Here is a 27,994-nt window from a genome sequence, read left to right as displayed (position 1 = left end):
CATTCCTCACAGTGTCATATCTGGGGCTTACTGTGGGTTTTTTTCGTTGTAGACCAAGATGAAGGGAGAACCAGAGGAAAGGAGCCGCACTGGACACAGTAATGAAGACAATTTCTGGCACACTATCTTATTCTATGCATTCTGGTGGTGTTTGTGTGCATCTGTTGGGGCTGCCCTACTCTAAATCTGGATTATCTTGCAGGGCGGCCATGCTTTTCATAATCAGTTGGTGAGCTGTGATTCTCGGCCGTGCATGACACATCTGGATACAGGCAGTTGGCTTAAGAGGAGGTGTGTGTGACTGCATGAGAGAGAGAGATGGTGTGTGAAAGCGAGAGAGTGTGTGCCCTCAGACTCCTCACTGCGCAGTCCTTGCGCACACAAATGGAAGATGGACTCTGAAGACAACTGTGACCATCCCTTTGATCCCGTTCCCATGCACAACATGAACACGCCGGTGAGTAAACTTCATCTATGTTTTGCAGATCATCTTTTGGCACACCGAACAAGTGCAACGTAATCCTGAAGTAAGGCTGAACTGACTGAATGTTAATATATTAATGTTTTAAGCTGCAAAATATAAGCCTTATATGGATGGATGGAGGCGATCTGCAAGAGTTTTCACAAATGTCACATGAGGGCAGCTCTATTTCAAGGCATTGCAATATTGCATTGCATATTATGTGCATTTATTAAAATGTCAGTTGTTGTAGGTTCCAGCCTTAGCTTACCATTCAATACCATTCAACAAATTCCCTATTATGTCCTTAAAGTCGTACACAATTAATGTAATGTTGGATTCCTTCAACTGTTTAGGATGATTCTAGACATTAAGGAACAAAGATGATGTAGAATGTATAAAGTGTTACGAAAAATGTAAAAAGTGAGAGTGAGAGACTTGAGCTGCAGCAATTAATTGATTAATCGCTGGTTAAGGACTCATCAATCACCAACTGTTTTGGTAATCGATTAAAATCATTTCAAAATTTAAATATGTAAATATCCTCTGATTTCAACCTCTCAAATGTGAACATTTCTTAATGTCCTTAGTCATCCATGAAAGCAGACCTGTTATCTTTGCGTTTCAGCCAAAACAAGATATTCACACATATCAGCTATGACTTTGGAAAACAGCCTCTTTTCTGATATGTTGCGGACCCAACCACTAACTGGAGGTGTTTGCTTTATATTAATTTGGTCCATCTATGGCCTAACCGATTACTCAGTTCATTGAAACAAAAGGCTTCAGATTAATCGACTAAGAAAATGATCATGGTTGTATTTTTTGTGTGTGTTTTTTGTACATGTATTGTTTTACTGAAGCTTTCAACAAACATTTAGATGTTTTATTATTTCCCATTATTTTAACTGAATATTCAAGCGGCAATCTGCTTTTTGTGCACTTATTTGCTCTTTCAGTTCAAATCATCTATTTCTGAATAAAGTTTGTTTTTTTCCAGATTCATCGACTAATCCAAAAAATAATCGACCGATTAATCGGTTATTAAAATAATCATTATTTAGTTAAGACCAAGCCATCCTGTTCTTCTTCACATGCTGATCCAGCTGTTTTAATTCAAGTTTCTATATGTCCTTTTCATTAACTATAATTTTATTATAAGTACGCACGCTGTCATCAAATCCTCCAGTGACCTTTTATGCCCTGCACAAAATCTGTACAAGAAAATGACTTTGGGTCGCTGAGATGAGCTTGCTTGGAAACCCGTCCTGCCAAAAGTTGGCTTAGTCAATAAGCCCTGCAGTGTGATTTGTCAGATTTCACCGTTAAACCTTGAATTAATGTTAATCGGAGATTGTAACCGGTCATGTCTGATGAGACTGTGGAACACAAACACTTTAACTACTACATGTTGAATCAAAAATGTAGCCCGATATTGGCAAGGGGGTCATATTTGGTAAGTGGGCAATCCAAGTAGAGCCTGTTTAATTATCGGAGCTCAGAGTCCTAACCCTGAATTCACCTCAAGAATGAGGAAGTGTTGTTCCCAGGACAAATGGATAGAGCCTGTACCCACCTGGTACCCGCAATTATCAAATGAAATGCATGCAGTATTGAAGAGGCCATGTTAGTAGTGATTGAGACTTTTGACATTTTTTGTGTCACAGTCTGGTCGCAGCTGTCGAGTGTTTGACCCCCAGTATGCAGAGACGAGGTGAGGGAGTGCAAAAATAAAGGTTCTTTGATGGTACAGATATTCAAAAATACAGGAACAAAAAGCCACAGAGTGGTAGGCCCTGTGGAAAAACAAACAAGTACGTCCAAAGCAGAAACACAGGTCAGAAGAAAGTCTAGGTGACAGGACCGGCAAGAGTACGGGGATTAGCAACAATGAACCAGCACAACACATTCGACGGTGCTGGCTTTTTATCCACCACTAATGATAATTGACCGCAGCTGCGCGGCCACCAGGCGTGAAGCGGCTGCCTCTTCCTCCCCAGAGAAGGCACAGCCCACCAAAATAAGAGCGCAGGACAGGAGACGCTCACTCCTGTCCTGCAGAGCGTGACATTTTGATTGACATTTGTATATGACATGTTCTCCGAACCTGCTGATTAAAAGGTTAAAGTTGAGGTGCACTCAAAACATGCTTATCTTGTCCAGTGTTTAATCACCTCCACATCACAAAAATAATAATAACTGGAGATAACTGGTGAAAAATAGTGGCAAATAAAACCTTGCCCTCACTGAAATATATGCCAGTGATAACAATCGTGATGATGGGACACCACATGATTTTTGGTTATCAATACATAATTAACTTAATGACGTTTTATTCACGTGAAGTAATTTGGCCCCATAACTATAGCCTTGCTCCTGGCTTTGCAGCTAGTGTGTGTAATGGGCGCCACACATACAACATCGCCTCTACTCCATTCATTTTCAATGGAACCTGTGCGATAGGGTGATTAGCGCGTGTCACCGTCCAGCCAAGCGACAAGCAAAATTCGTGCGTGTGAAAGTTTATGTTCGTGCATGTCATTGTGCACACGCTGGCTAGAAAGTTGAAAAATGTTCAACTTTTCATCGCTGTCGCCCAGACGAGGACCAATCAGCGGGAGTTTCATTACTCGACCAATGAGCGGACAGGATGCTATTCTGTACGCTATACAGGTACTTGCCATGTCAGATTTCCCGGAGCTATTTGACATTTCTAAAAAAGAATATAAAGATATAAAGAAAAAAGCGGCATGGGAACTCATCTGTGCCAGAGTAAACATATCGGATAAGTTTACATTCATTTTACATGGATATTTATGTAAGTTTATCTTCAATACTCGCAAGATCCGGTACCAGCAAGGCCGCTTTTCCTCCTCTGAACTACTTTGATACCCCCAAATTCCCTACACATCTGACAGCCAATCAAAACCGTGGGATACGTGTACAATTCGCTCTGGATGTGAACACGTCGCTCACAGGTCACAGCCGCTCGTCGCCTCCTGTGTGAATGCTTTGCTGTGCGTTGGTGAGTTTCGCCAATCGCAGTCGTTTGTCGCCTCTGTGTGTGGCGTCCATTACAAGCAAAACAGAAGGCGTTCAAGGTGCTTCCAACGCACACGAAAGGTGACGATTGTTATTGGATTTCCTGTATTTTGTCTGTATTATCTGTGTTGCAGAACTTGGATGCATATTTTGCAAACAGAATATCAACAATGACTTCCACTGCAAATATTTTACAGGATGGAATTACAGTTAATTAACAGTGGCTTGGCGAACATGTTATGTATAAAGTACAGTACAAGTAATATCTGCCCTTGTTTAAATTACAAACTCAGATTTGTATTATCCTAGAGGTAAATGCTAACTAATGCTGACTTTCTCTAATAAACACTGAGTTGGGGAAAGTGAAAAGACTGAGCAAAATCCCATTGGACTCCATGGAACGTGAGAACTTCGAAACAAATACATTTGCTATTCAAATCCCTGTCAAAGGATATGTATAAACGTTCTGGTTCCCCTTCCTCTCTTCATGTGAAAATCTATGACCATGACTATGACTATGTGAGAAAAAAAAAAAGAATGTTCAAATATGACCAAGGTCTAATGTCTGCATGTGTGACTTGGAGGTTTTATCCCTCCACCATGCATTTTGGGTGCGAGCAGATTAGTCACAATCCACCATCTGCTGTGGAATTGGTTGAAATCGTGCCACACAGACCTGTAATATTGTTACATAAATCTGATTGGTCTAAAGAACGCTTTAACTCCTATAAAGAGCAATGCTAGCTTGGGCTGTTTCAGGTTGTTCAGCTTCTGTTCGACAATACTGATTACAATTCGTGGCTATGCGATCTTGATTACTCTTACTTGTTTTTATGCTTCCCGAGCCTGCAGCTCTTCCGGGGAGAGTTATTAATGATACAGGAAAGAGTACCTCAAAGAAGACCGTACTCAAAAATGATTATGTCTTAAATAATAACAACAATGTCCACCGTGAATCATCTTTTAGGACAGTTTCTCTTCTAGCATGGTGGTGCCACAAACCATTAAGTCATGGTTGGTTGGGTTTGGTGTGGAGCAACATAAGAGCACTGACCTCCACCTTATCCAACATCAACATCAACTAAAACAAAGATTAGCCTTATGACCCCTTTCTGCATAATTTCATAGGCAAAAACACACTCCATAATGTTGTAAAGAATTCCCAACACAGTGGAAGCTGTTGCAAAAGAGGAACCAGCGCCATAATTTATTTTGTCCAAATAGTGTCCAAATGTCCTTTTGATGTCACATATTCGTGCACAAGCTTCACATAATACCTAAAAAGACATGATATCCAAGCTCCAGTTGCTCTTGTTTGTGCAACATTTGAGAGCTTGTCTAGTCTATTTTTGTCTGCGTGCTCATATTCAGATGTGGAGCAACAGCTTTGGGAGAGGCGCTGACTTGGCACCGATTCCCTCACTAGACTCAAGCGCACAAATTCACACTCCATAGCTCAACTCTGGCATTCACCATAGACTAATACCTAATTGGCAAGATGCGAGCAGTTTTTGTGAAAATGAGGCACGAGCATAAAATGAATGCCTCACTCATTCCTTGTCTGCTTTCATTTGCTTTGCCTCCGAGGCATAATAATTCCGCTATTTTTCGTGCTTCTTCTCTTTCAGTGACTCTAAGGTGCCTTGACTGTATCATGTAGTCATAAAATGGCAGAGAGTGGAAGCAATTGGGAACATGGATGTGAGAAGGAATCAAGAGGAGGTGGGAGACCTCTTCAGGACACCCACAGCCCTGATGTTCTCCCTAACTCCCTTGGAACAAAGCGGCACCTCCCTCGAAGGATTGTTATACAGCTGACAGGAACGGAGGGAGAATGGAGCAGCCTTGATGAGAGCGAGCTTATCTTCTCGCTTGATCGTGATGAGGACTCCCCCTCAGTGTCTCATTCAAGTCAGAAGCAGCTCTCCAGTGACCATGACAGAGGGTCCCAAGCATTCCACGTCCCACTTTCACCCTCGTCTCCCAGTTCTCTCGGGAATTGCTCCACTACAGGTCCCTGCTACCTCTCTCCAGGCCCTTCCTCGCCCACTCATCGACCCTTAGCCAGTCTGGTAAAGTCGCTCTCTACAGAGCTGGAGCTGAGAGAGGGCTCCACCCTTAGACCGAAACCCCTTCTCAGCCTTGTGAAATCCATCTCTACTGAACTCTCACGATCTGAGCCTGAGGTGTCGCAGTCAAAATCGGACTCTCGCCTCAACCTCCACCTATTGAAGCAGCTTACACAACCCAAGACCCGAAGCAGTGGGGACTCTCGGACAGCGCCTCCATCTCCCAGCACGCTCTCACCAAGTGGCGAGGGTCTGAAAGGTGGCTTCTTCAAAATGGAACTAGAGGACACCAAGAGGAAACTCTCTGAGGCAGTCCACGAGCCCCTGAGCAGTATGTTCAACAAGATCATGAGAGAAGACAGCATGGGCAGCCCCAAACACCAGTCTAAGACTACCCAGGTCATCTCCAGAGGTTTGGGCCGGGAAAGTAGCACAGACACGGTGGTCTCAGAATCTCCTGTGAGGAGCAGTGGCAGAACAGAGGGTGACATTTTTGACTGGCCTTCGGTTAGGTATCCTGGGAGAAACCCCCGCAGCACTTGCCCAGTCCATCATTGCAAACATATCAGGGATGAAGAGCAAGGATTGTATTCAGATGGAGACATAATGCAGGTTTTTCCCGTTGATACTCCCCAGCAGACGAGGAGACTGCCTCGGGTTGCACCACCACCACTTAGGACCTATCCACTTCACCCACCCAATCCTCCACCATGCATGAGTTTATTCTGTGTGGCAACACTATTCTATGGCTATTTTACTTTACCTCTGAATCCATACTTCTCTGGCATGGCTTTGGGGTTAGCATTGGGCTTTTTACTAGGACTCTTACTCATTCGAATGGGCTCTTCCAGGTCCAGAACAGCACTGGCTCTCCTTGGTGAGGGGATTCTGAGAGATACCTCCACTGAGCCTGAGATCACCAAGGTAAATTTCATTCATCATACATTGGGACTTCAAACACTTCAGTGGGACTTTAAACACTTGACATCGCTACTAACAAGCAATGTTATCCTTACCCCGTGTAGCTGCGAATGAGGCACACACACACAGTATGTGTGAGATGAGCAACACCCTGCGTCTTTGCACTGCTGCACATACTGTGGCTAGTTCTCGACCGAGTCTAGTGTCAACGGACCAAAATTCCATCCTTCCATCTTCTATGCCGCTTATCCTCACTAGGGTCGCGGGTATGATGGAGCCTATCCCAGCTGACTTCGGGCGAGAGGCGGGGTACACCCTGGACTGATCGCCAGCCAATCGCAGGGCACATATAGACATCACTCACATTCATACCTATGGCCAATTAAACTAACATGCATGTTTTTGGAATGTGGGAGGAAACCGGAGTACCCGAAGAAAACCCACGCATGCAAACTCCACACAGAGATGCCCAACGGAGATTCAAACCCAGATCTTCCCCAACTCCTGACTGTGTGGCCAACATGCTAACCACTAGGCCACCGTGCGGCCCGGACCAAAATTCTGTTTTTTTTTGTTATGGCAGCGCGTTCGTAACCATGAAACGCTGTAACCTGAGGACCACCTGTATTTCCACGCCTTACCCGCATATGTAGGGGTGAAGTTGGTGAAGAAAGTATGTGGAATAATGTAAAATCAAAACATTATTTTTTTCTCAAAGGTTCCTTCAAACACAGTAAAAAGTCTATCTTCCAAGTTTCTATTTTCTGTATCAAGTCGCTGCCATTTTAAATCTAGAGTTAGAGTAACAGTGGCACTTACAATAAGCTTTCACCCACACAAATTAGTTCTAAAAGAGAGCAGTGTCAAGTGAATGGTCACATCTGCAGTTCTACTTCACTTTATTCTTCATAGAATAAAATTAGTGCCCTGGCAGAGAATTGCAATTAAACGTAGAAACCGCTGGAGTCTTTGTGATAATCACAGTACTCTTATCCTGCAGCAGGACGTACTGCAGCAAGCACCCAGATACTGTCATCTCCAGAGGCCATTTGAAGCACATACGGGCTGGAGGCGGTTGTAATTTGTCAGCACATAAGGCAGGTGGGAGTTGGTGTGCTTTGCACGAAGGGAATGAACGGCGTCATAAACGGTTTAGTCTTCTAAGATGTAAAATAACTTTCAGCGAGTAGTTATTTATTAGATTTTGGTTTGAGATACATCCAACCCTATGTCTGACTTTCACCACACAATGGCCTAAAAATAAACACATTTTCCTCCACTCCACTTCCTCAACTGGAAGACTCAAAGAATAACACTTGTTAGTTACCATTTTTTTGTTAATTGTTAGTTAGTAATCTTCCTGGTTCATGGACGATGACAAATAATCAGTGCCTGTCACGCCCTGCATGACATCATGCGTGACAGCCTGTTTATGTCCGTGTTTATTCGTTAGTTCTGGATATCATGCTCTAATTTTGTTACACTTCTTGTTTTGTCGCCACCTTTAGATTCCTGCCTACACGCACCTCCCGTTGATTTGTGTTTGCCTGTATTTAGTTCAGCTAGGTTCCTCCTTGTTTGTTGGTGCATTGAGCATTGTATGTGGTGTACATGTACTTTATGGCAGTCAGTTGCTGGTTCCTTGTTGCTACTTGACATAGCATAATTAACATATATGTTTTACCTGCGCTTGGTCATCATCTCTGCATCTCAGGGTCGTCGCCAGCACAAACACAATGTCAAGACATGACAGTGCCATTATGATCCTGAGGAGGACTGATGCCATAGTGCCATTCTCCACCCCTCTCTAATTTGCGGAATCCTGTTAATGTATCTGCCGTATCATTTATTAATATTGATAGTATTAATATTGATAGTATTTACCAAAATGTATAAAATGTTTAACACTTGTTTCCCTACTTTTTTCCAGGGCTGGATGAATGAGATCCACGATTATGACCCAGAAACCTCCCATTCAGTGCAGACACACTCTGTGTTTGCCACACTGGAGGGATCCTGCCTCCGACTGGACACCCCCCAGTCGAACATCAGTCGAAGGGCCACGTATGACGAGAGAGTCCACGAGTCCACTTTCATCAAGACACGCTCCTACCAGCTGGAAGAGAGCAAAGTATGATGGATGCTTAAGTGAAATTAACTAAATGTGCACATAAGAAACGGGAATGGAGGTCGAATATTTCCAAGGGTTTTTTTTTTTATGAATGAACCTAAGACGGACATCATGTATGTAGCCATTTTTAAATGAATTCATTTCAATTAACATCCACAGATGCTACAGACAAAATGCCAAAGTGTGAAGGGTGCATCTGGGAGTGATGGCAGTCAATCCAACAGATGTTGGAGGTGGATATATTCCAACCTGGACAATGGCTGAAAGACTAGCATTACTGTTTTGGGTGCATGGGTGCTTAATGGGTACACTATATCATAACAATTTAGGTGTATAACTCTTTTCAATTGTTCCCCAAAGGTGTTCTTGCTGCCATCTGTGTTGGCCCGGAAACGAATATGGAACCCCAAGTATCCCATCTGCATCCAGCTGGCCAGCAACTCCCAGAAGGATACTGGACAAAGGTTGGATGGGAGTCAGGAGGCGGAGCAGCCAGGAGCTGAACCCAGAAGTTCAAGTTCATCTGAACCCACCCGTGACCCATGTACAACTCTTTACCTCTTTGGACGCACGGGACGGGAGAAGGAGGAGTGGTTTCGCCATTTCCTGCTCGCATCCGTGAATGCAGAGCGCGAAAAAGACCACAACAAACCAAAGCCTGGCAGATGTGTGCCTCGATCGGGTAAGAGAAACATGGATAATGCGTTAGAAGGTCTCTAGATAAGGCATCTATACAAACAGTATATATGTGTGGATTATGGATTACATGCTCCAATTCTTTGCATGTCAAAGCCAATCCTATTTGTGAGAAAATACATGTCTCACTGTGGCACCAAGCAAGGACACCAGAGAACAACTGGAATGTTACAGCGTTAGTGCATCAGTTATATTATTCATTGGATGGATGGATCTGTTTTTATGTCATACCGTATATGTCACTCACCATTCTCCCTGTATATTTGTCTGCATCAGTCTTGTGCAACATTTAGCACTAAAGCCTATTATCTAGGACACTGCTAAGCTATGACGTATATACCATATTGGCTGATCATGCAAGAGAAATATGTCTAAAAATCCTGTTATTTTCCGTATTTCCCTCATTGATGACAATGCAAATTGAATATGCATATTTGTTTGATACTTCAACTTCGGATTGGAAGTCAAACATATGAACAATGAAGCCTACTGTAAATTGGTAATATTATTCATATGTTTCCGAGTAAGTGACAAGATTTGAATGTTATCAGTAAGAGTCAATAACCATCTTCTTTCTTGTGTACCATCTTGGTCATTTTTTCAACACCAAAAATGTGCCAGCCTTTGTTCCTACTTGGTGTGAGGCTTAAACACCACCCCCTCACTACACATGCCACAAACATTGTTTTTGCTAACTACATAAAATGTCCATTTCCCTGCAGGTGACCCAGTACTGTCGCAGAGCATCAGCGGCCATGGTGATATCCCATGCAGCAGAGACTCCACCAGCAGAGTGGGCAGCAGTGGAGACGATGCCCCCACCACGCCCCCGGTCTCCTCCACCCCTGCAGCTCCTCTCAGTCATGCCTCCGGCAGCACCACCAGGGGCCTTTCACTTCTCGACTACCCTGAGTATATGTCTCGTCTTCTGGCTACAGAAGACTTGCCCCCGCTCTCAAGCCCTGGCGTTGGCAGCACAGAAACAAGCCCCAACCTCAAAGGAAATGTAAGTCATGCTGAAAGTGAAGGAACATTCAAGCTGGGCCATGCGCACGCAGTAAAGCGAGAACAGAGCCAGAAAGGTTAGTGTTGTCAATAAGATAAGGGAGAGCTTAACCAACACTTTATGATATACAGACTTAAAAAAAAGCATGAAATGTAAGCTGGAAAGTCTCACAGTAGAGCATAGACCTCCACCAAGGTCTTCATAAAAAATAGAGCAGAGTTACTTTATTTGGTAGTTAGTCATGGACAAACTGGTTCATGGAGGATAATATCAAATAGAGTGGAAACATTTGTTAGTTCAGCCCCGGTTTGCTTGTTTTTTGGTTTACGCTGAAAATTTACGCCACAATTTTGCTTTCACAATTGTGCATTCTCCGGTTACCGTAAAATATGGCACGCATCTTGTTCTGTTGTTAAAACGCTGCTTGAGTCCAAATGTGTTCTTAATCTATTTTAATTAATGTGTTAACTTTGGTCCATGCTCTTTTTTTCCCCATTTAAAAAAAAAAAAATTCCAAATGTTTCAACTTTCTTTTCAAATAATCTTCGTAAATGTTCATTTCATAATATTATGACTTTATTTCCATAATATTATACATTTATTTTGTTTGTTTCTTATAATATTACAACTTTTAAAAAATGTCTTTTTAAAAATACTTTTACTTTATGCTACTAGAGTAATCTGGGCTCAGTTCTGTGGGCATCTCTGTGTGGAGTTTGCACGTTCTCCCTGTGTGTGGGTTTTCTCCGGGTACTCCGGTTTCCTCCCCCATTCCAAAAACATGCATGTTAGGTTAATTGGAGACTGTAAATTGTCCATAGGTATGAATGTGAGTGTGAATGGTTGTTTGTCTATATGTGCCCTGTGATTGTCTGGCGACCAGTCGGGGTGTACCCTCCTCTCACCTGAAGTCAGCTGGGATAGGCTCCAGCATACACCGTGATCCTAAGATAAGTTGCACAGAAGGCGAATAGACTTTATGCTACTAAAATTATGTTATTTTTCCTCATAATATTACAGTATGACGTTATTCTTGTAAAATTATAACAGTTTCTCGTTAGATTACAACCTTTTTCTTTTAATATTTTGACTTTATTCTTGTAAAATTACTGCTGATTTTTCCATAATAGCTGTTGTTTTTTTTTTTGTTTTCTTGTTCAGTTATATTTTTAGAATGTGCCGCAGGCCAATAAAAAAACAGCCATGAACTGCAAATGGACCCACGGCCGCACTTTGGACACCCCTGCCTTAAATGTACATTTATTCCTTTCATTCTTCATTTATTTGTATTCATAAGCATTTTAAATTGTTTTCTGTATGTAAAACTATAATTGTAAAGCTACAAAAACTTTTTTGTGATAACATTTTTGGCTTTCTGGAACGGATTAATAGGATTTTGATTATTTCTTATGGGAAAAATGTATTTGGTTAGCATCAATTTTGGTTAGAGTCTGATCTTCTAGAACAAATGAATGACACTAACCAAGGTTCCACTATAGGAGTGATTGTACCATTTTTATTCTAGGGTAGATTGTGACTGGCGAAAACATTATTGTAATTCCTTGATCCACATATTTATCCTAATGTGCACCATTCAAATAAACAAAAAAACATCTTAATGGATTCAAAATGTGTGTTTATGACCCAGGGTGGCTCAAAAGCAGATACCATATACATACCTTCTTAAACTAACCTATTTATTTCTTCGAGGTTAAACTGTGTTTAATAAATGTGACTGTAATAAATATGTGTAAATGTAATAGAATGGAAACCTTTTAGAGTGTATAGGAGCTCCCCACATGTTCGCGAGTCAGTATTCAAGGCCCAACAAATTCTCCAAAATTAGGACATTTTTTTCCACAGAAAACACATCTCATTCATCATAAATGGGCAATCATTTATCAATACATGAAGATACAGGTAAAAGTGCAGCATGCCTGTGCCACTGTTAGAAACCCCACAATTTGTACGCATTTCTTTCTTCATGCTTCAATGATATTGTTTTTTCGTCAAGGTCTGAGATTTTGTACTTTGATTGGCGGTCCTTGAATGCACCATAATTGCGTGCTCTGTGCTGTGAAACGCAAAAGTTTGGTTGGCTGTGGAAGCGCGAGCTGCGACAGTCAATATGGCCACAAAATGAGCAGTGAGGTGGACACAAGTTAATATATGTCCGTACATTTTTACTGGAATGACAACATGCAAGTAGTGTGGATTTTGTAGAAATGCCTTCTCTAGCCTGCTAGCCTGACGACCAGGCTAAAGGCTACTTCATGACTCCGATTCCATCTATTCATTGATCATCTTATATAATCATTCATTAGTGGTGTGTACTAGGTCATGTTTTGTGAAGTCTTGCTAGTTCTTTTTTTTCACAGTGTACCTGTGATTTGGCGGAGTACTGTGGGAGGAGTTCGACCGCATGGGTGAACGCTCTGATTGGTCGCATCTTTTGGGACTTCTTGAGAGAGAAGCACTGGGCTGACGTGGTTTCCTGCAAGATCCAGAAGAAGCTCAGCAAAATCAGAGTAATTCCAGCAGTATTTACGGCATAATAGAGATACGGATTTTAAAAGGTGATGTTCATATGTCTTATATTGTTTACAGCTGCCTTACTTTATGAATGAACTGGCCCTGACTGAGCTAGACATGGGCTGTTCTATGCCACAAATCACATCCACCTCTCGGCCGGAGGTTAACCACAGAGGTGAGCAGGCCCATGGTCATAAAATAATGTGCACAAACACGTATGCTTGAACAATGTACAGTTGTTGAGTAAGAACACCATCTGCTGTCTGTACGATTACGGCTGAATGCAGCGTATCAACAGATCAAGTATTGTTATGCAGTTGTAATCTCACACCGCATCTTACCGCTTCAGAATGTTGGATTTTTGTGTGTATGTTTTTCAATGAGTCGGTTTGGCAACCAACACTGATGAGAAGACTTGTGTGTGTGACCTCATGATTTATACATTTCTGTAGTGCCACCCTCCTACAAATTCTCTTCAGTCTGTCCCTTTTTTCCCCCCAGATGTGTCACTCCCATCGTATAATTCCTTGTAATCTATCATGCATATTCAAGGCTCGATAATCGCAATGACAGTAGTTTAGTCTGCCCACTGCACGTGTGTGCGGAGATTTGTGCTCTGACGCTGACCCCCCTGTGCTTCCTCTGCAGGCCTGTGGGTGGAACTCCAGCTGGCCTACAATGGTACTCTGCAGATGACCCTGCAGACCAAATTTAACTTGTCCAAACTGGGCAAAGAGGGCGGCCAGGACACTGACTGGTTGACTGAAAATGGAAGCACACGGTTAGTAACTAGACAAATGTATTGGGACACAGAACCTCGTGGGCCTTTCCCACACTGATACTACAAAATTGCGAACATAGCATTGCCCAAAATGTCTTGGTAAAATGAACCAGGCTCCAGCCCAACTCCTGAATGATTGAGTAATAGGCGTTTCCTAAGACTTTTGTCCACATAATATACTTGCAATGACTACTTAGTTACATCAGGTTTTTTGGAATGACTGTCACCCTTGGGTTAAACAGAGCTTGCACTGTACCCTGTGTGAGAAGCATCCAAATAATTTTTTATCATATTGCTATGAGAAAGTCATCAACATCCATTATTCTACACCGGCTTCTGCTACTGTGGCACACACACACCTCATCTCTTAGCCTCACACTGCACTGATTAGCACGAGCACGCTGTCACACGTTTGCTGGTATGGATTAAAAGTCCAGCCAAAGTCTGACATCCTCTGCAGTCACGAGCCATTCTAAGTCTCTCCCTGCAAACAAGACACTTTCACTTGTGTTTGTAAGCTCCTCTGTAAAGTATCAACCTCTCAGCCCATAATTAGACTTCAATTTGCATTGTTTAATAGCTTTTAATGTCTTCTTGCTAGTTGCAGACCCATCCTGAGTGTGCTGGCAGACAGTGATGAGGAGTCTTCCAGTGCTGGTTCATCTGATGAGGAAGAGCTGCTTCTCTCTGAGCTTCAGGGTCCTGCTGGGGAAAAGGGTCCTACATCTGGACCAGAGGGGTAAATGCTAATCCTAATTTAGCATCGAGATACAGTGAAGTACAAGTACATACAAGATAGTGGTAAAAAAGAGGTGCTATACATCATGTATACAAAGGGTGTAACAGTACACCATAATCACAGTGCAATACAGACCAGGGGTGCACCGATTACAAGTTTTTGGACGACCACTGATCTTTAAAAAGCCTGACTTGTCGATTCCGATTTTGGCTGATACCGATTTTTAAAATTAAAAAAAAAACAAAAACATAACTGACAGCATGCACCTTCAAAGTTCCAGTCTTATTTTGTTGCAATACACTGAACAACTTGTGAAACTATGCACATGAGCTAAAACTCCACCCGCCACTAAGGTCCAATATGTCACGCCACAAACTTGTTGGACCCAAAAATGCAAACAAGCAGGGTGGTGTCAATAAAGAAGTCTTAATTTCTTGCACAACACACTACAGCAGCAAAGAAGGAAAAAAAAGGTAACAAAAATCTATGGTGCAGGACTAACAGTGACAAAAAGAGCACCACGAAGGAAGGGGACCGAAAATAACAGCTGCAGGACTCAAAATGTGAAGGTTAACTGGGAGAAGCTACCAAACTGGCAGCAAGACAACTATTCATGACCGCATAATCTACCGTGACAACAAAAGATGACGCTGGCCGGCAGGAATGAGTCTGGAAGGATGACGAAGACTTGTGGTGTGAGTCCGTGAAGAACAATCAAACTGCCGCCACAGGTGTTATAATAAAGGGGTGGCTCTGATATGGAACACCTGTGGCTCGTTTGGTAGCTCCACCCATCAAGGTAGCCCAGGGTTTAGAATGAGAAAAAACACCATAAGCAAGGGACGACAAACCAAACCCCAAAAAAAACAGAGAAACCAATAAGGTGCTCACCAGAGTAGTGTTACTGCAGAGCGTGACACGCTAGGGAACACATTTGCTGTGACACACAAGAACAGGAGTTTTATTTACATCTTAAATGGCTTATTTACTCTTATGATGTCTACTAAATTGGGTAATAGGAGTGTAAAGCCATTTAAAGCTGTCATTACAATACATTGATGAGACAATAGCCACTGCAGGATGTACGCTGTCCAGAAAAAGCCCCAACAAGGGACTGCTAAAGTGTGCATGTATGTTATCTGATATATGTCTATGTCTTAACCAGTCCAAGGTGTACCCCGCCTCTCACCCGATGTCAGTTGGGGTAAGCTCCAGCATACCCACGACCGTAGCTAGGACATAGAAAATAGATGGATGGATGGTCTTATTTTCTCTGATTATATGTACTATATTGGGTATTACAAATGTAAAGGTGACTATATGGGTGTTATTTCATGTTTAAAGGGCTCTAATGATGTTAAAAAACGTATTTAGAAGGTCGTAAGCAGGTTTTCTATGCCACAACTACTAAAATATTTCCTTTATTTATACTGAATCCTACTTTGAAATTCACTTATCGCGGTCCAGTCTTGAACCAATTAATCGTGACAAATGAGGGACGACTGTATACATCACTTATACCATTTTTATCCTTATTCAAAAGAATAACATTGTACTTTTATCCAATTTCAAGTGGTTAGAACCTTTTTGGAAATTTACATTTCAGACTTTTTAATTTTATTTTATCAAAGCAATCAAAAGTTAAATCCATCCACACTAATGCGTTCCTTCTTCTCCTCCTACTCCTCTATAATCTTGCCTTACAGAACAGGGGGTGGAAGGACTGGAAGGAAGATTTTGAGATTTGTGGACAAAATCGCAAAATCCAAATACTTTCAGAAGGCGGCAGAGAATGAGTTCATCAAGAAGAAGTTTGAGGAGATGTCAAACACTCCCTTGCTGCTCACAGTGGAGGTGCAAGAGCTGTCAGGCTCTGTGGTTGTCAACATCCCACCGCCCCCTACGGATAGAATATGGTAAGAGCAACATTCCGTGTGAATTGTTATAGCAAGGTACCAGAAATACATTTTGACAGTGAAATTCAATTTTGACCCTCAATATAAAGCGAAAATAGCGAGAGCAATCTATATCCACCCTATGTGTTTGTGTCCCATGCAGGTACAGCTTCTGCGCACCACCCAAACTCGATCTCCATGTCCGACCCAAATTAGGTGAGAGGGAAGTGACTTTATGTCATGTGACTGAATGGATTGAAAAAAAACTGCAGGATGAGTTTCAGGTAAAGAAATACTGCAGTACATGTTTTCCATTCCTCTTTACTACACTTACTTTCTTTCTTTGGGTTTTAGAAAGTATTTGTCCTGCCAAACATGGATGACATCTACTTACCCATCATGCACTCGGGTGTGGACAGTCCCTGTGCATCTCCACAGAGCTCGACTGAGTCCATCGAGCGTAACGCATTTGAGGTCACTGCGACAGAGCCAGACTGTAGCACCACGACATTTAAATAACAAGTGATAGGAAACAATATATTCAGATAAACTCCACATATACTGTACTATTGTTTGAAGGTGGGTTTCTTTGAGGGAATACGCTTGTCTTGAGTTATATAAACAGGACTGTACATGTTTATATGGTTTGTCATATTCATTTTTTTAATAATGATCATTTATTCATGATGTATTATTATTATTATTGTATCGGTGTACTCTTTTTTGCAAATGTTTACATCCCTATGAGATTATTAATTTGCCGCGTTATATTGGCTCATGATCAATATTAAACAAAAAAGTTCAACAAACAAATAACTTATTTGGATTTTTTATTTTCATTTTTCCAAAATCAAGAAAAACCTCCGCGTAAAATCTTACATTTTTTAACTGAAATGTCGCCACTTGTCCAACCAGGCGGCAGTTGCTCAGTCCTTAAGGACACTCGGAACCTGATGGTGTCGGTTCGGGTCCTGTTGTTGGAGAGATGCTCATCTGCTATCAGGTACCAACACCCTCCTGGTCTCAGCCCCCTCACTCTGACTTCTCTCCTTGCATGTCTGCATGAGTCTAAATTTAAGTTCCCTTCGAGGGATTATTAACAGTATAATATATTTTAAAATCAAGAACCTCCAAAATTTTTCATTTGAATGAAAGATACATCGTGAGATGCACTGGGACACATCATCAGTGATGTTCCTGAGTTCATCGGGCGTTTCGGGTCTTTCAACATCATACGCCCTCACTCAGGTGACCCAGCCTAGGGTTGATCATTCCCTGGCTTGTGTCCCAGTAGCATGGGCCCACAGATCGCTCCTCCTGATCCACAGCCACCTGGAGGCTCTCTCTGCTGCCTCCATGGTGGACTTAATGGCTTTCCGTTTTGCAGTCCCGGTGATGCCAAGTAGTGTGAAAACCTTGCACAATGAGCGGCCAGCAAAGCCCCTGCACCCTACTTCAATGGGCTTGCATCGTGCCTTCCACCCTGCTCTTAGGCATTGCTCAACCAGCTCCTGGTACTTTGACCGCTTCTGCTCGTTTGCCTCCTCTATATGATCCTCCCAGGGAACTGTCAGTTCTAACAGAAGCACCTGCCTTGAAGAGACTGACGCTAGCACGATGTCTGGCCTCAGGGAAGTTGCTGTAATGTGGTCTGGGAACTTGAGCTGCTTGTCTAGGTCAACTCGGAGATCCCAGTCCACTGCTGAGGTGAGATAGCCTGCTGGTTTGGGCTGTGGTAGTGGTTGCTCTCCAGCCCTGACAAAGGCAATGTTCCTCTTGCCAAGCTGTTGCTTGTGGCTGATGTTTTTGGCCACGGCCTTGGAGATGGTTTCAGCAACAGTCTTCAGCACCTGGCCGTGCCTCCAACGGTAAGGACCCTCCCCGAGGGCTTTTGAACAGCTGCTTAGGATGTGCTCCAGAGAGCCTTTCCTGGAGCACAGGGCACATGCTGGAGAGTCACCCATGCCCCAGAGATGGAGATTGGCTGGGCTGGGCAGGACATCATAAACAGCACGGACCATGAACCCGATGCGCTGGGGTTCTGCCTTCCAGATCTCAGACCAGGTCACCTTCCTCTCCAGCACCCCCTCCCACTTTGTCAATGCTCCCTGCTGCTTCATGCCCACCATCCTGCTGGTCCGTTCCTCCTCGACCCGCACCTCCTTCAGGACTAGCTGTCGTTTGTCCTTTCCATGTGCCTTCTCATAGCAAGGTTGAGGAATCGCACCCAGCCCAGATCGACCCATTGCCACCGTGCCCACCAGAGCCCTGTGTCTCAGCCGGGACTCAGCCACCACCAGACCATCTTGAGCCCTCCATTTCCTGCCAGTTCGCACCACGATGCTTCTTTAGAGTCCTTGGAGTCGCGATAGAGCAAGGCCTCACTTGTGCGAGAGACCCTGAACTCTTCATCAAGGCTGCTGAAAGGGAGCTGTAGTTTGTTGGTCCTCCCATACAGTGTTGCACTGCATAGGCTGCGTGGGAAGCCCATCCATCTACGGAGGTAAGTGCTGATCCTCCTCTCCAGAGTCTCTACAGTCGACACGGGCACCTCGTACACCAACAGAGGCCAAAGTACCCGGGGTAGGACGCCATGCTGGTAAATAAACGCCTTAAACCTGCCGGGTAAGCCAGACTTGTCAACTGCCGACAGCCACGTCTCAAGCTCCTTGATGGTGATTTGGATTGATGCAGAATCCCTGAGACTACAGTCAAAGATCTTGCCCAGGCTCTTGACTGGTTTCTCGGTGATAGATGGGATTGCCGTGCCATCCACAAAGAAGCGAAACTTGTCTACCACTTTTCCCTTCTTCAACACCATTGCCCTGGATTTAATTGGTTTGAAGCTCATTCTTGCCCAGGATATGAGCTTTTCCAGGCCCTGGAGTATCCATCTCCCACCAGGCACAGATGTCGTGGTGACGGTGAGATCGTCCATAAAGGCTCTGATGGGTGGTTGCCGAATGCCAGACTTGGACAGAGGACCTCTGCACTCCCTTTCGGCTGCCTTGACTACCATGTTCATGGCCAGGGCAAAAAGGCTAACTGAGATCGTACACCCAGTTATAATGCCCTTTTCGAGCCTGTGCCAGTCAGATGTTGTGCTCCCAGAAGTGACTCTGAGTCTGAAGTTCCCGTAGTAATTCAGAATGAGGTCCTTGATCTTCCTGGGTACATGGTGACGGTCCAGGGTAGTCTCAACAAGCTTGTGGGGTATGGAGCCGAAGGCATTGGCCAGGTCAAGCCAGAGCACGACGAGGTCTCCCTTGCCCTCCCACGCCTCCCTGATTAGCTGGGTGACTACTCCGGTGTGTTCTAGGCATCCTGACACACCAGGGATACCACCTTTCTGGACGGAGCCGAAGGCATTGGCCAGGTCAAGCCAGAGCACAACAAGGTCTCAGAGCACGACAAGGTCTTTAATCTGAACAAAGATTTTACTAAAAAGCAAAAGCTGCTTATTGGGATTTGTCCTGTGTGCAATGTCTTATCATTTTTCTTTCACTTTCTGCATTTAGAATAAAAAAAATACGCAAGTGCTAACAGAAATTGTTCGGAACAGGGCAGGCACTTCACATAAAAGGGGACTGGACTAATGCTGTGTCTGTCACATCTTTTAGGCAGCTATCAAATCAACAAGTAGAACAGTAAATGATATTTTTTTAATTAATTGGTTCCAGACCTGACCACGGATTTCTGCAAAGTAGGATTCAATATAAATAAATTAAATATTTTGTATACATAATATTATATATATATAATATTTTGGAATATTAGAGCCATGTAGCCGCACGGTGGCCTAGTTGTTATGTTGGCCACACAGTCAGGAGAACCGGAAGACCTGGGTTCGATTCTCCCTTGGGCATTTCTGTGAGGAGTTTGCATGTTCTCCCCATGCGTGCGTGGGTTTTCTCCGGATACTCCGGTTTCCTCACACATTCCAAAAATATGCATGTTAGGTTAATTGGAGACTCTAAATTGTCCATAGGTATGAATGTGAGTGTGAATGATTGTTTGTCTATATGTGCCCTGCCATTGGCTGGCGACCAGTCCAGGGTGTACCCCCCCCCCCCAATGCCCAAAGTCAGCTGGGATAGGCTCCAGCATACCCCTGTGATCCTAATGAGGAGAAGCAGCATAGAAAATGGACGGATGGATGGATGGATTAGAGCCATGTGGACATGAAATAACACAGCTGTAGTCACCTTTACACTCCTATTATTCTTTGTTTGCACCACATTGCTAATGCACAGGCTACGGGATCACCGCAGGGACAAAAGAGATGGCCACGGCTGAATAGCATGCTAGCGAGCTAACTAGTTAGCCTCCAATCTATTTATTCTAATTTTAAGAAAGGGTTTCAAAAAGAGTGGGGGAAAAAGACAAAGTAAGAATCCACGTCCACACGGAGTAGGAGGAGAACTTCACTATCATGTTGGCCATGCCATGGCTGCAGTGTGATGGTAATGCCATGCAATGTCATGTCTGATCAATGTTTTGTGTCATTACTGACATCTAGTGGCCAGAATGTGTGGCCCACATGCTAACCGCTAGCCCACCGTGTGGCCCTTCATATAACATGTCTTTTAATATTATTTCACTAATAATGGTTCATAGTCAACCACGAAACAGCGATCGTTTATTAATTATTTTTTAAAACCTGTGATAGAGCAAGGGAGCAATATTCAAACCGTGGTAGCGAGAGACAACTCTAGTGCCAGCTTGCCAGCTCTGAAGTTGGTAGAAGAGTTTCCATTGGGAAAAGTCTTCTGTGTTTTTATTTATTCTTCTTTTAATCAATGATAGTGTCCTAGGTTGTGATCAAACCACCATTTCAATCTCCACCTATATTCTATACTCTTTATCCCAAGTAGGGCCAAAAGTGAGATAGAGGCAGGGCACATCCTGGGCTGGTTGCCAGTCAGTCACAGGACACCTATAGATAAGCAACCATTCACACTCCTATTGACACCTGTGGACAATTTAAAGTCCCCAATTAACCTCACATGCATGTTTTGGCATGGTAGAGCATCCCAAAACAGCATCAACTTCATACAGCAGCAACGTATAGATCGGAGCTACCAGTAGCTCGCCAGCTGATTTTGAGTAGCTCACCAAAGGGTCAAAGAATATTTGCTTCAACGCTTGGTATTTATTTAGGGCTGCAACTAACCATTATTTTCTTAGTCGATTAATCTGAAGCTTGTTGTTTTGATTAATCGAGTAATCGGTTAGGCCAGGGGTCGGCAACCTTTACCATGAAAAGAGCCTCCTCTTCCAGTAAAAACAAAATGGTCGGGAGCCGCGAGAAGGGAACCTATGGCTCGAGAGCCAGACGTGGCTCTTTTGATGACTGCTTCTGGCCCTCAGACATTTCTTAACACGATAAAATTAATTTAAAAAAAATTTCCGCTGACATTTTAAAGTAAAACATTATATAAATCACTGTTAAAATAATATTCAAAGTATAAAACATTCTCATTTATCCATCCATTTTCTACTGCAATGCGGGTGGCCAGAGCCAATGCCAGCTCTCCTTCCTTATATTTTCCGGGTTAGACACCAAAACTTGATTATTACTGGATAATGCAGTAGCCTACCCATGTCATTGAGAGGTCACAAATTAAACTTCCCTCCTTTATAAAGTCAGCTCGCTAATTCTGCAGAGCAAACCGTTTTGGCAAAGAAGATGGCGAAAAGAAAGAAAGATGAGGACTACCGTGCAAAACCACGCAGCACCAGAAGCCGCATTAATGGTGAGCATCAGTATAACAATGTTATTAAAAATATAATACATTCAGAGACTTATTATATTCTAAAATTGTTAGTCATGAAGATGCATGTTAGTCATGCATTTAGCTGTAATCAGTGTTAAAAATAGGATATTGCTCTTACAAAAATACATTTTAAAATATGTGACTTTTATTCTTAGCCAAAAAGGTTCCTAAGCCCTGCCCTAGACGGACCAAATCAATATGAATCAAATACAGTGTTTTGGTCCGTAATATATCAGAAAAGAGGCAAAAATACAAATCACTGTTTTCCAAAGTCAACGCTGATGTGTGTGACACAAATATAACATGTCTGCTTTCATAGATGACCCAGGAAATTAAAAAATATTCATGTATGAGAGGCTTAAATCCGAAGATATTTACATTTTTAAATAAAAAAAAAAATTAAACACATACCAAAATAGTCGCAGATTATTTGGATAATCGATGAATCATCGATTAATTGTTGCAGCTCTACTATTTTTATTACTGTTCAATTTGGACATAATACCTCTATTTCATGACAAATTAGGGGAGACCGGGTATGGTTCTAACATGGGGAGAGTTGTAACACCACCAATTCCACCAATCCGAGAAGAGATAGAAGTCATCTGATCATTTCAGTGTTTGCCCACTTCCTAATCGATCTCACAGTTGTCAAGGCTGGATACAGCAGCATGCAGATTTTATGAAAAAAATGATTTCATGGTAAGAAAGTATTTTTTTGGACCAAAACCAAACTTTGTTTAGCACTTATACAGTTGCATATAAAACCATATGACTTAATGTAGATCAAATTGTAGCTTGTCAGGCAAAATATGATGCATTTTCCCCTTGCTTATTTGTCACTCTAAGCTAATACAATTAGCTAAACCATGGCTGACAACTGTGGGGAGGGCTGTCACATAGATATTAAAAGTGTTACAACCATCCCCTGAGATGAAACTAAGAATAAATTATTGATTTTAATACTTTTACAGCATGCCTATGTAATGGAAAAGAAAGACAGAGAGAGGTGTGCCTGCTGATGATTTTAAAAAAGCATCTGATGAGGTCAGAAAGGCAAGTCAGACAGATCAGTGGCAAAGGAACATGAGATCTGCCATGTAACACTGAGCAGGTACTGCAGATCACTACAGAAACTGAGAGACCGGGGATGCCATTTGGCAACTCAAAGCCAAAAGAAGTGTGGGTAAAATGTGCCCCATGTAGTCTTTGGGCCCATCAAGCCTGCACTCCAGGGCTACCAACATTCATTTGTCAACACTGTGATTCTGATGAAGACTATACACACGTAGCCATACACATGCACATTGCTATTGTTGTTTACACATACTGGCTGTATATAAGACCTATATGTTTTTCATTAAGAGTTCATTAAGCATCAGTCCAGCTATGAACGTTCTTTTAGACTCTAGTAGACACACACCTGAGTTATTGTAATGGTAATGGTTGAATTTTATTTGAACATGCATACAAGTTACAATGGAATACATCACATAGTACAATTCGCAGTTCCACATGCCACATTACAGATTACACATTGCAGACACAAGAAGCACAGTTTATTTAATCCTATCCCCAATCCATTTTACGTTTGTTGCAGAACATTTATTCACCTCCTGCAGTTCATGTGATCTTTTTAATACGTACAAAAGGGATAAGTAATGTATCAATGTGGTAATATAAATGTATAAATGTCAGGGTCTCACAATCATAATAAATAATCATCATATATAATAATCAGTATAATAATAAATAAGTAATAATAAATACAAATAGACATAACAGAACAAGTTCAAGACTCTTCTTCTTTGTATTTTGCAAACATCAACTGCTTGTATTGTTTCTTGCAATTGTTCATTAGTGCTTTGTTTGAGTGATTGAATTTGATTGTACATACTGAAATGCATTGGGTTTTGTAGCGTTGTTCTCACGTAGAATTGTTTTCACTTTAGTTTTTCCCAGAGGTCACATTTCGTAGAAAAGTATTGTATGGCATTTTTGGGTTATTGTTTCGGCTGTTTGGAAATGTACTAAATCAGCAAATTTTAGTATTTGTGAGTTTAGAAATAAAATATTTGTATGTTCTCCATACGTGGCATTGTGGATTACCCGAACTGATCTTTGAAGATTGATCTGAAGATTGCTTTTGTAGTTATTACCCCCCATCTCCACACAGTAAGTTAGATATGGTAATACCAGAGAGCAGTTAAACAGACAGCAGTTAAACAGAGGTTGTTTGAGTTATGGCTAGTCACGAGGACATTCATTGTTCTGGATTGTTCTTTTTTCCCCCACACACCTGTTTTGAAGCAAATTCTATGGTGTGGCCTCAGTTTTTTGTTTCTTTTGTGTAATTGTTACAACTCCCCCAGCATGCGTTACAACCCACCCCACTGTAACAAAGGAACACTTTGCATTTGACATTAATACATAAGGTCTGTGCTATTCTTGCAGGGGTTTCAATCGGTGCCATTTGCAGTAAACAAATATGGGTATTTTGTATAAAAGTTTGAGAACTGTAGCTCAAAAATTATGATTTACAGGCGCTGAAGCAAAAAGTGTTACAGCCATACCCGGTCCCCCCTACCACAAAATAGCTTTAAGACAATGACTGCACTGTGGGAATAGAGTTCTGCTTTATGCATAAAGCACAATTTAAATGTTGCCAGTCATATAAATAAAACACAAACAGCTCAGCTCTACTTTTTGTCAAAGTAGCTTTAATAGTGATGAGAGTTGGAGACCCCTGAAGAAAAACAGACTGTGATACCAAATGCACTTGAACACATTTTTCGTTGCTGTTTTAATACAAAATGGAGTTGTAGCTGGTTGAAATAATCTATGAAAATAAATGGTACAAAAATGAGTAGCTCTCGGCCATGTTCATTTTGTAAAAGCAGCTCTCAAACAAACAGCCACACAGCCATGTTCCAATTGAGATTCCTCTAAGCCACCATGCTGCCCCCATGTCAGTTTTCAAATGTCCAAAAGCCTTCATAATTTCTAACCACTCCCACACGACATGAGATGCCGGCTGAAATGGCCTCAGAAAAAAGCTGAAATGATTCTGTTAAACAGAATTAGTGTAGTCTGGTTGATAGGGAAGGGTGCGAGTGGAAAGATGGCAACAAGACACGTGACACCCTGCGGGATTTGGAAGAAGTGAAAGTCGAAGTCTAATAAAACGTGTTATTCTGGTTTGACGAGGATTTGCGCCAGCTGTGAACACAATGATCAATTACCACACTCATTCATTAAACCAAAAATAGATTAAACGTGTGCCAGAAAGTCATTCCGAGCATTCCAGCAGAAGGAAATTGCTTTTTAAATGTATTTTGTAGCCCAGCCAAGGTTAGAGAAGGGATAGATGCAGTGAAACGTAATTGTAAAACCAAATCAAAGAAAACCACGAATGAGAGCGTGAACTTTTACTTCATGACTGAACATTGATTTGACCAAAAAGACATGTTTGCATCAGCTAAAAGTTATGATGAAATTTCATGTGACACATGTGTGTGTGCGTGTGTGTGTGTCTGTACCTGCCAGCCACCCTGACAACCTTAGGAAGGTCCATTTACGAGGTTTCGCTTGGAAGAAGGCAGCTTTTTTCTGAGCTTTTTCTGAGGTCATTACATTTTTAACATTTCTTAAATGCATGTTAAATGCGCTTAAAAATGAAGTGCTTTAAACAATTCATTGTAAAGTGACAGAAAAATGAAGAAAAGCATAACATATTTAAATAGTTGTATTATTTCTTGAAAAAGAATAATAAATATCTTCTCTGGCAGCGTCAATCAAAACTGAGCATTATTCTACTTTTGTCAAGGAAAATGCTTGATGCAGCTTTGCTTATCTTTACAGGCCTCGGTGGGAAAAGCACATGCGCGGCTAAAACAAAAAGCAATAATATATATTACTGATCATTTAAAAACAAGAACAAATCTAAAAGTCATGAAAAACAATCCAAAAAATAGTTTTAAAAAATGACACAGGCTAAAACAGCAATCCTTTCAAAAAACCCAAAGGGCTATTAGATTAGATTTATCTTATTTTATTTGTTGTACTGGAGTGTTTGGCCTGGAAGGATGTCTGCGCTCTTCTTATCGCCAGTCTATAATCGAATATGTAATATGTAATATGTGTCGCAGAAGTTTAATGATACCAATCAATGCTTGGATAGTACATTTATTGATTTATTGAGTGTTGTTTCTGGTATCGGTCCAGCACAACCTTATCTTTGTCACCTTCAGAAGATTGTCGTAATCTTATGTGTCATAATATGATAAATGGAGGCTCTTACGGGTAGTGTGTCTACATTACAATGCACACAAACACAAGGTTTGGGGAAAAAAAGGGGGAAGAGGACTGTCTTCCCATCACAATCCCGTTTTTGGTAAATCATTCACCCTTGTTTCCTCGTCTTTGTCTGTAAATACAATCAGTCCTTTCTTGGGTGACAGCGGCTCCCTCCCAGCACAAACAAAAACATGCGTTTCCTTACAACAAAATGCCCCTTGTGTCCGGCAAATAGAGATGAAAGCATCATGCTTTGCGAACATAAGATGCGTTTGAGAGACTTAATCTCCTTCCTGGTCGAACCATGCTGAAGTTACACTTATTTCACAGTTGCACTTCAGGTACTGTAAGTAGTTAGGTACAGGTACTGTACAGTAGTTAGCAATAAATGCATCACCTTTGTAGGAACACATCTAAAGCTACTCATCCCTGATGAAGCAAGCGGGGAAAGCCGGAGGGAAACACAAGGCACAAGGTAGCGACGTGTTGGGAATTTAGTGAACTGACTGATCACGGAGGAGCAAGAGGTCATTTAAATATTTGCTCTTCTGGAGCTCGGTCTCGCATAGCTGCACAGGTTGATAACTTTCAGTTCACCTTTCTTAAATTGTTTAACCTCATTTGTCATCCACTGACAAATATTCAATAGAATGTTTTCAGATAAAAAAAAACATTCTGATCTAATCATTAGTATTATTATTATTATTATTATACTCGTATTACCCAATATGGTAGACATAATCAGTAGGGGTCTCACAAGATCTTGTGTCAAAAGATTAAAACGTGACAAGATTTCTCGTTCAGGAAAAAAAATGTCTCATGGGCACAAGGCCAGGCACCATAATAAATAAATAAATTAATCACATAATAAATGGTCGGTCATTTTGCCGGCCTCAATATATCGCCATGTGCATGCGTGCCTGTTTTCCTCGTCTCTCGCCTCCAAACAGGCAGGACGAGGATTCTCTCTGTGGATTCTGTGCATTGGTTCAGCACGTTGGCACCCTTGTTTCATAGAACAACAGCATGAACAGAGTGAGCCACAGTCATACAGTCTCTTTGTCTCGGTACACGCAGAGCGCAGAAGAGTGTAGAAATTTAATTTGTAGATTGCAATAGACATATATATTTAATATTTTTTTCATTGTACTTGTGAAGTGAAATTAAAATCTCGTCCCGTAGACCCAATCTTGTGTATCGTCTTGTCTCGTGAACTGGGTGTCTCGTGAGACCCCTACTTATTAACTATAACAATGTCAAGTTGTCAAGACGAACACTAATTCCCATGCATACTATGCTGTTTGCTTGCGGCACTACGCTATTTTAATTTGTAATTAGATCTGCTTCATAGATGAAGTTTTGTTATTACTCAAATGGAGTTAGCTTGCACCCATAACCAAGAGCCAACTTTCACTTTCATTCTGACAATCCAAGACTTATTAAAATGCTCCCAGTAAACCAACAAGCACGAGCATCATTCCATTGTATTTATGCATGACAGCATTTGAGGTAAAATTAGCACTGCTTCTTGTAAATACAACATGAAAGCTGCCTGGGTTCTTGCTCAGCCAAATGTTATCACTGACGGACGTGAATTCTTCACGTGTTTTTCATGCATTTGTTGTGACGGTGAACATTTTTTTGTAAAT

At 41.9% G+C, this 27,994-nt stretch overlaps 1 protein-coding gene and 1 pseudogene across 3 annotated transcripts; one reads left to right on the top strand and one right to left on the bottom strand.

Annotated features, from left to right (window-relative positions):
• Positions 1–26: 26 nt before the first annotated feature.
• On the top strand, positions 27–27,994 carry tex2l (testis expressed 2, like). 3 transcript variants are annotated; one of them, XM_054768431.1, is made up of 13 exons: positions 27–98; positions 203–457; positions 5,131–6,495; positions 8,423–8,623; positions 8,984–9,305; positions 10,042–10,325; positions 12,704–12,853; positions 12,933–13,032; positions 13,506–13,638; positions 14,246–14,377; positions 16,084–16,293; positions 16,436–16,556; positions 16,627–27,994. In XM_054768431.1, exons 3-13 carry the CDS (start codon positions 5,170–5,172, stop codon positions 16,789–16,791), a joined length of 3,144 nt encoding a protein of 1,047 aa, XP_054624406.1. In that variant the 5' UTR covers positions 27–98; positions 203–457; positions 5,131–5,169; the 3' UTR covers positions 16,792–27,994. The 3 variants fall into 3 exon arrangements, with proteins under 3 accessions (XP_054624406.1, XP_054624407.1, XP_054624405.1); XM_054768432.1 differs by having other exon boundaries at positions 14,240–14,377; positions 16,436–16,488; positions 16,627–16,800; XM_054768430.1 differs by having other exon boundaries at positions 29–98; positions 14,240–14,377.
• Positions 17,496–21,646, bottom strand: LOC129167848 (uncharacterized; annotated as a pseudogene).

This window comes from Dunckerocampus dactyliophorus, chromosome 2 (genome assembly GCF_027744805.1).
Source record: "Dunckerocampus dactyliophorus isolate RoL2022-P2 chromosome 2, RoL_Ddac_1.1, whole genome shotgun sequence".
NCBI classification, from domain to species: Eukaryota; Metazoa; Chordata; class Actinopteri; order Syngnathiformes; family Syngnathidae; genus Dunckerocampus; species Dunckerocampus dactyliophorus.
Note: the sequence above shows the minus strand (reverse complement) of the source record. Positions and strands in the feature narration are given on the sequence as shown.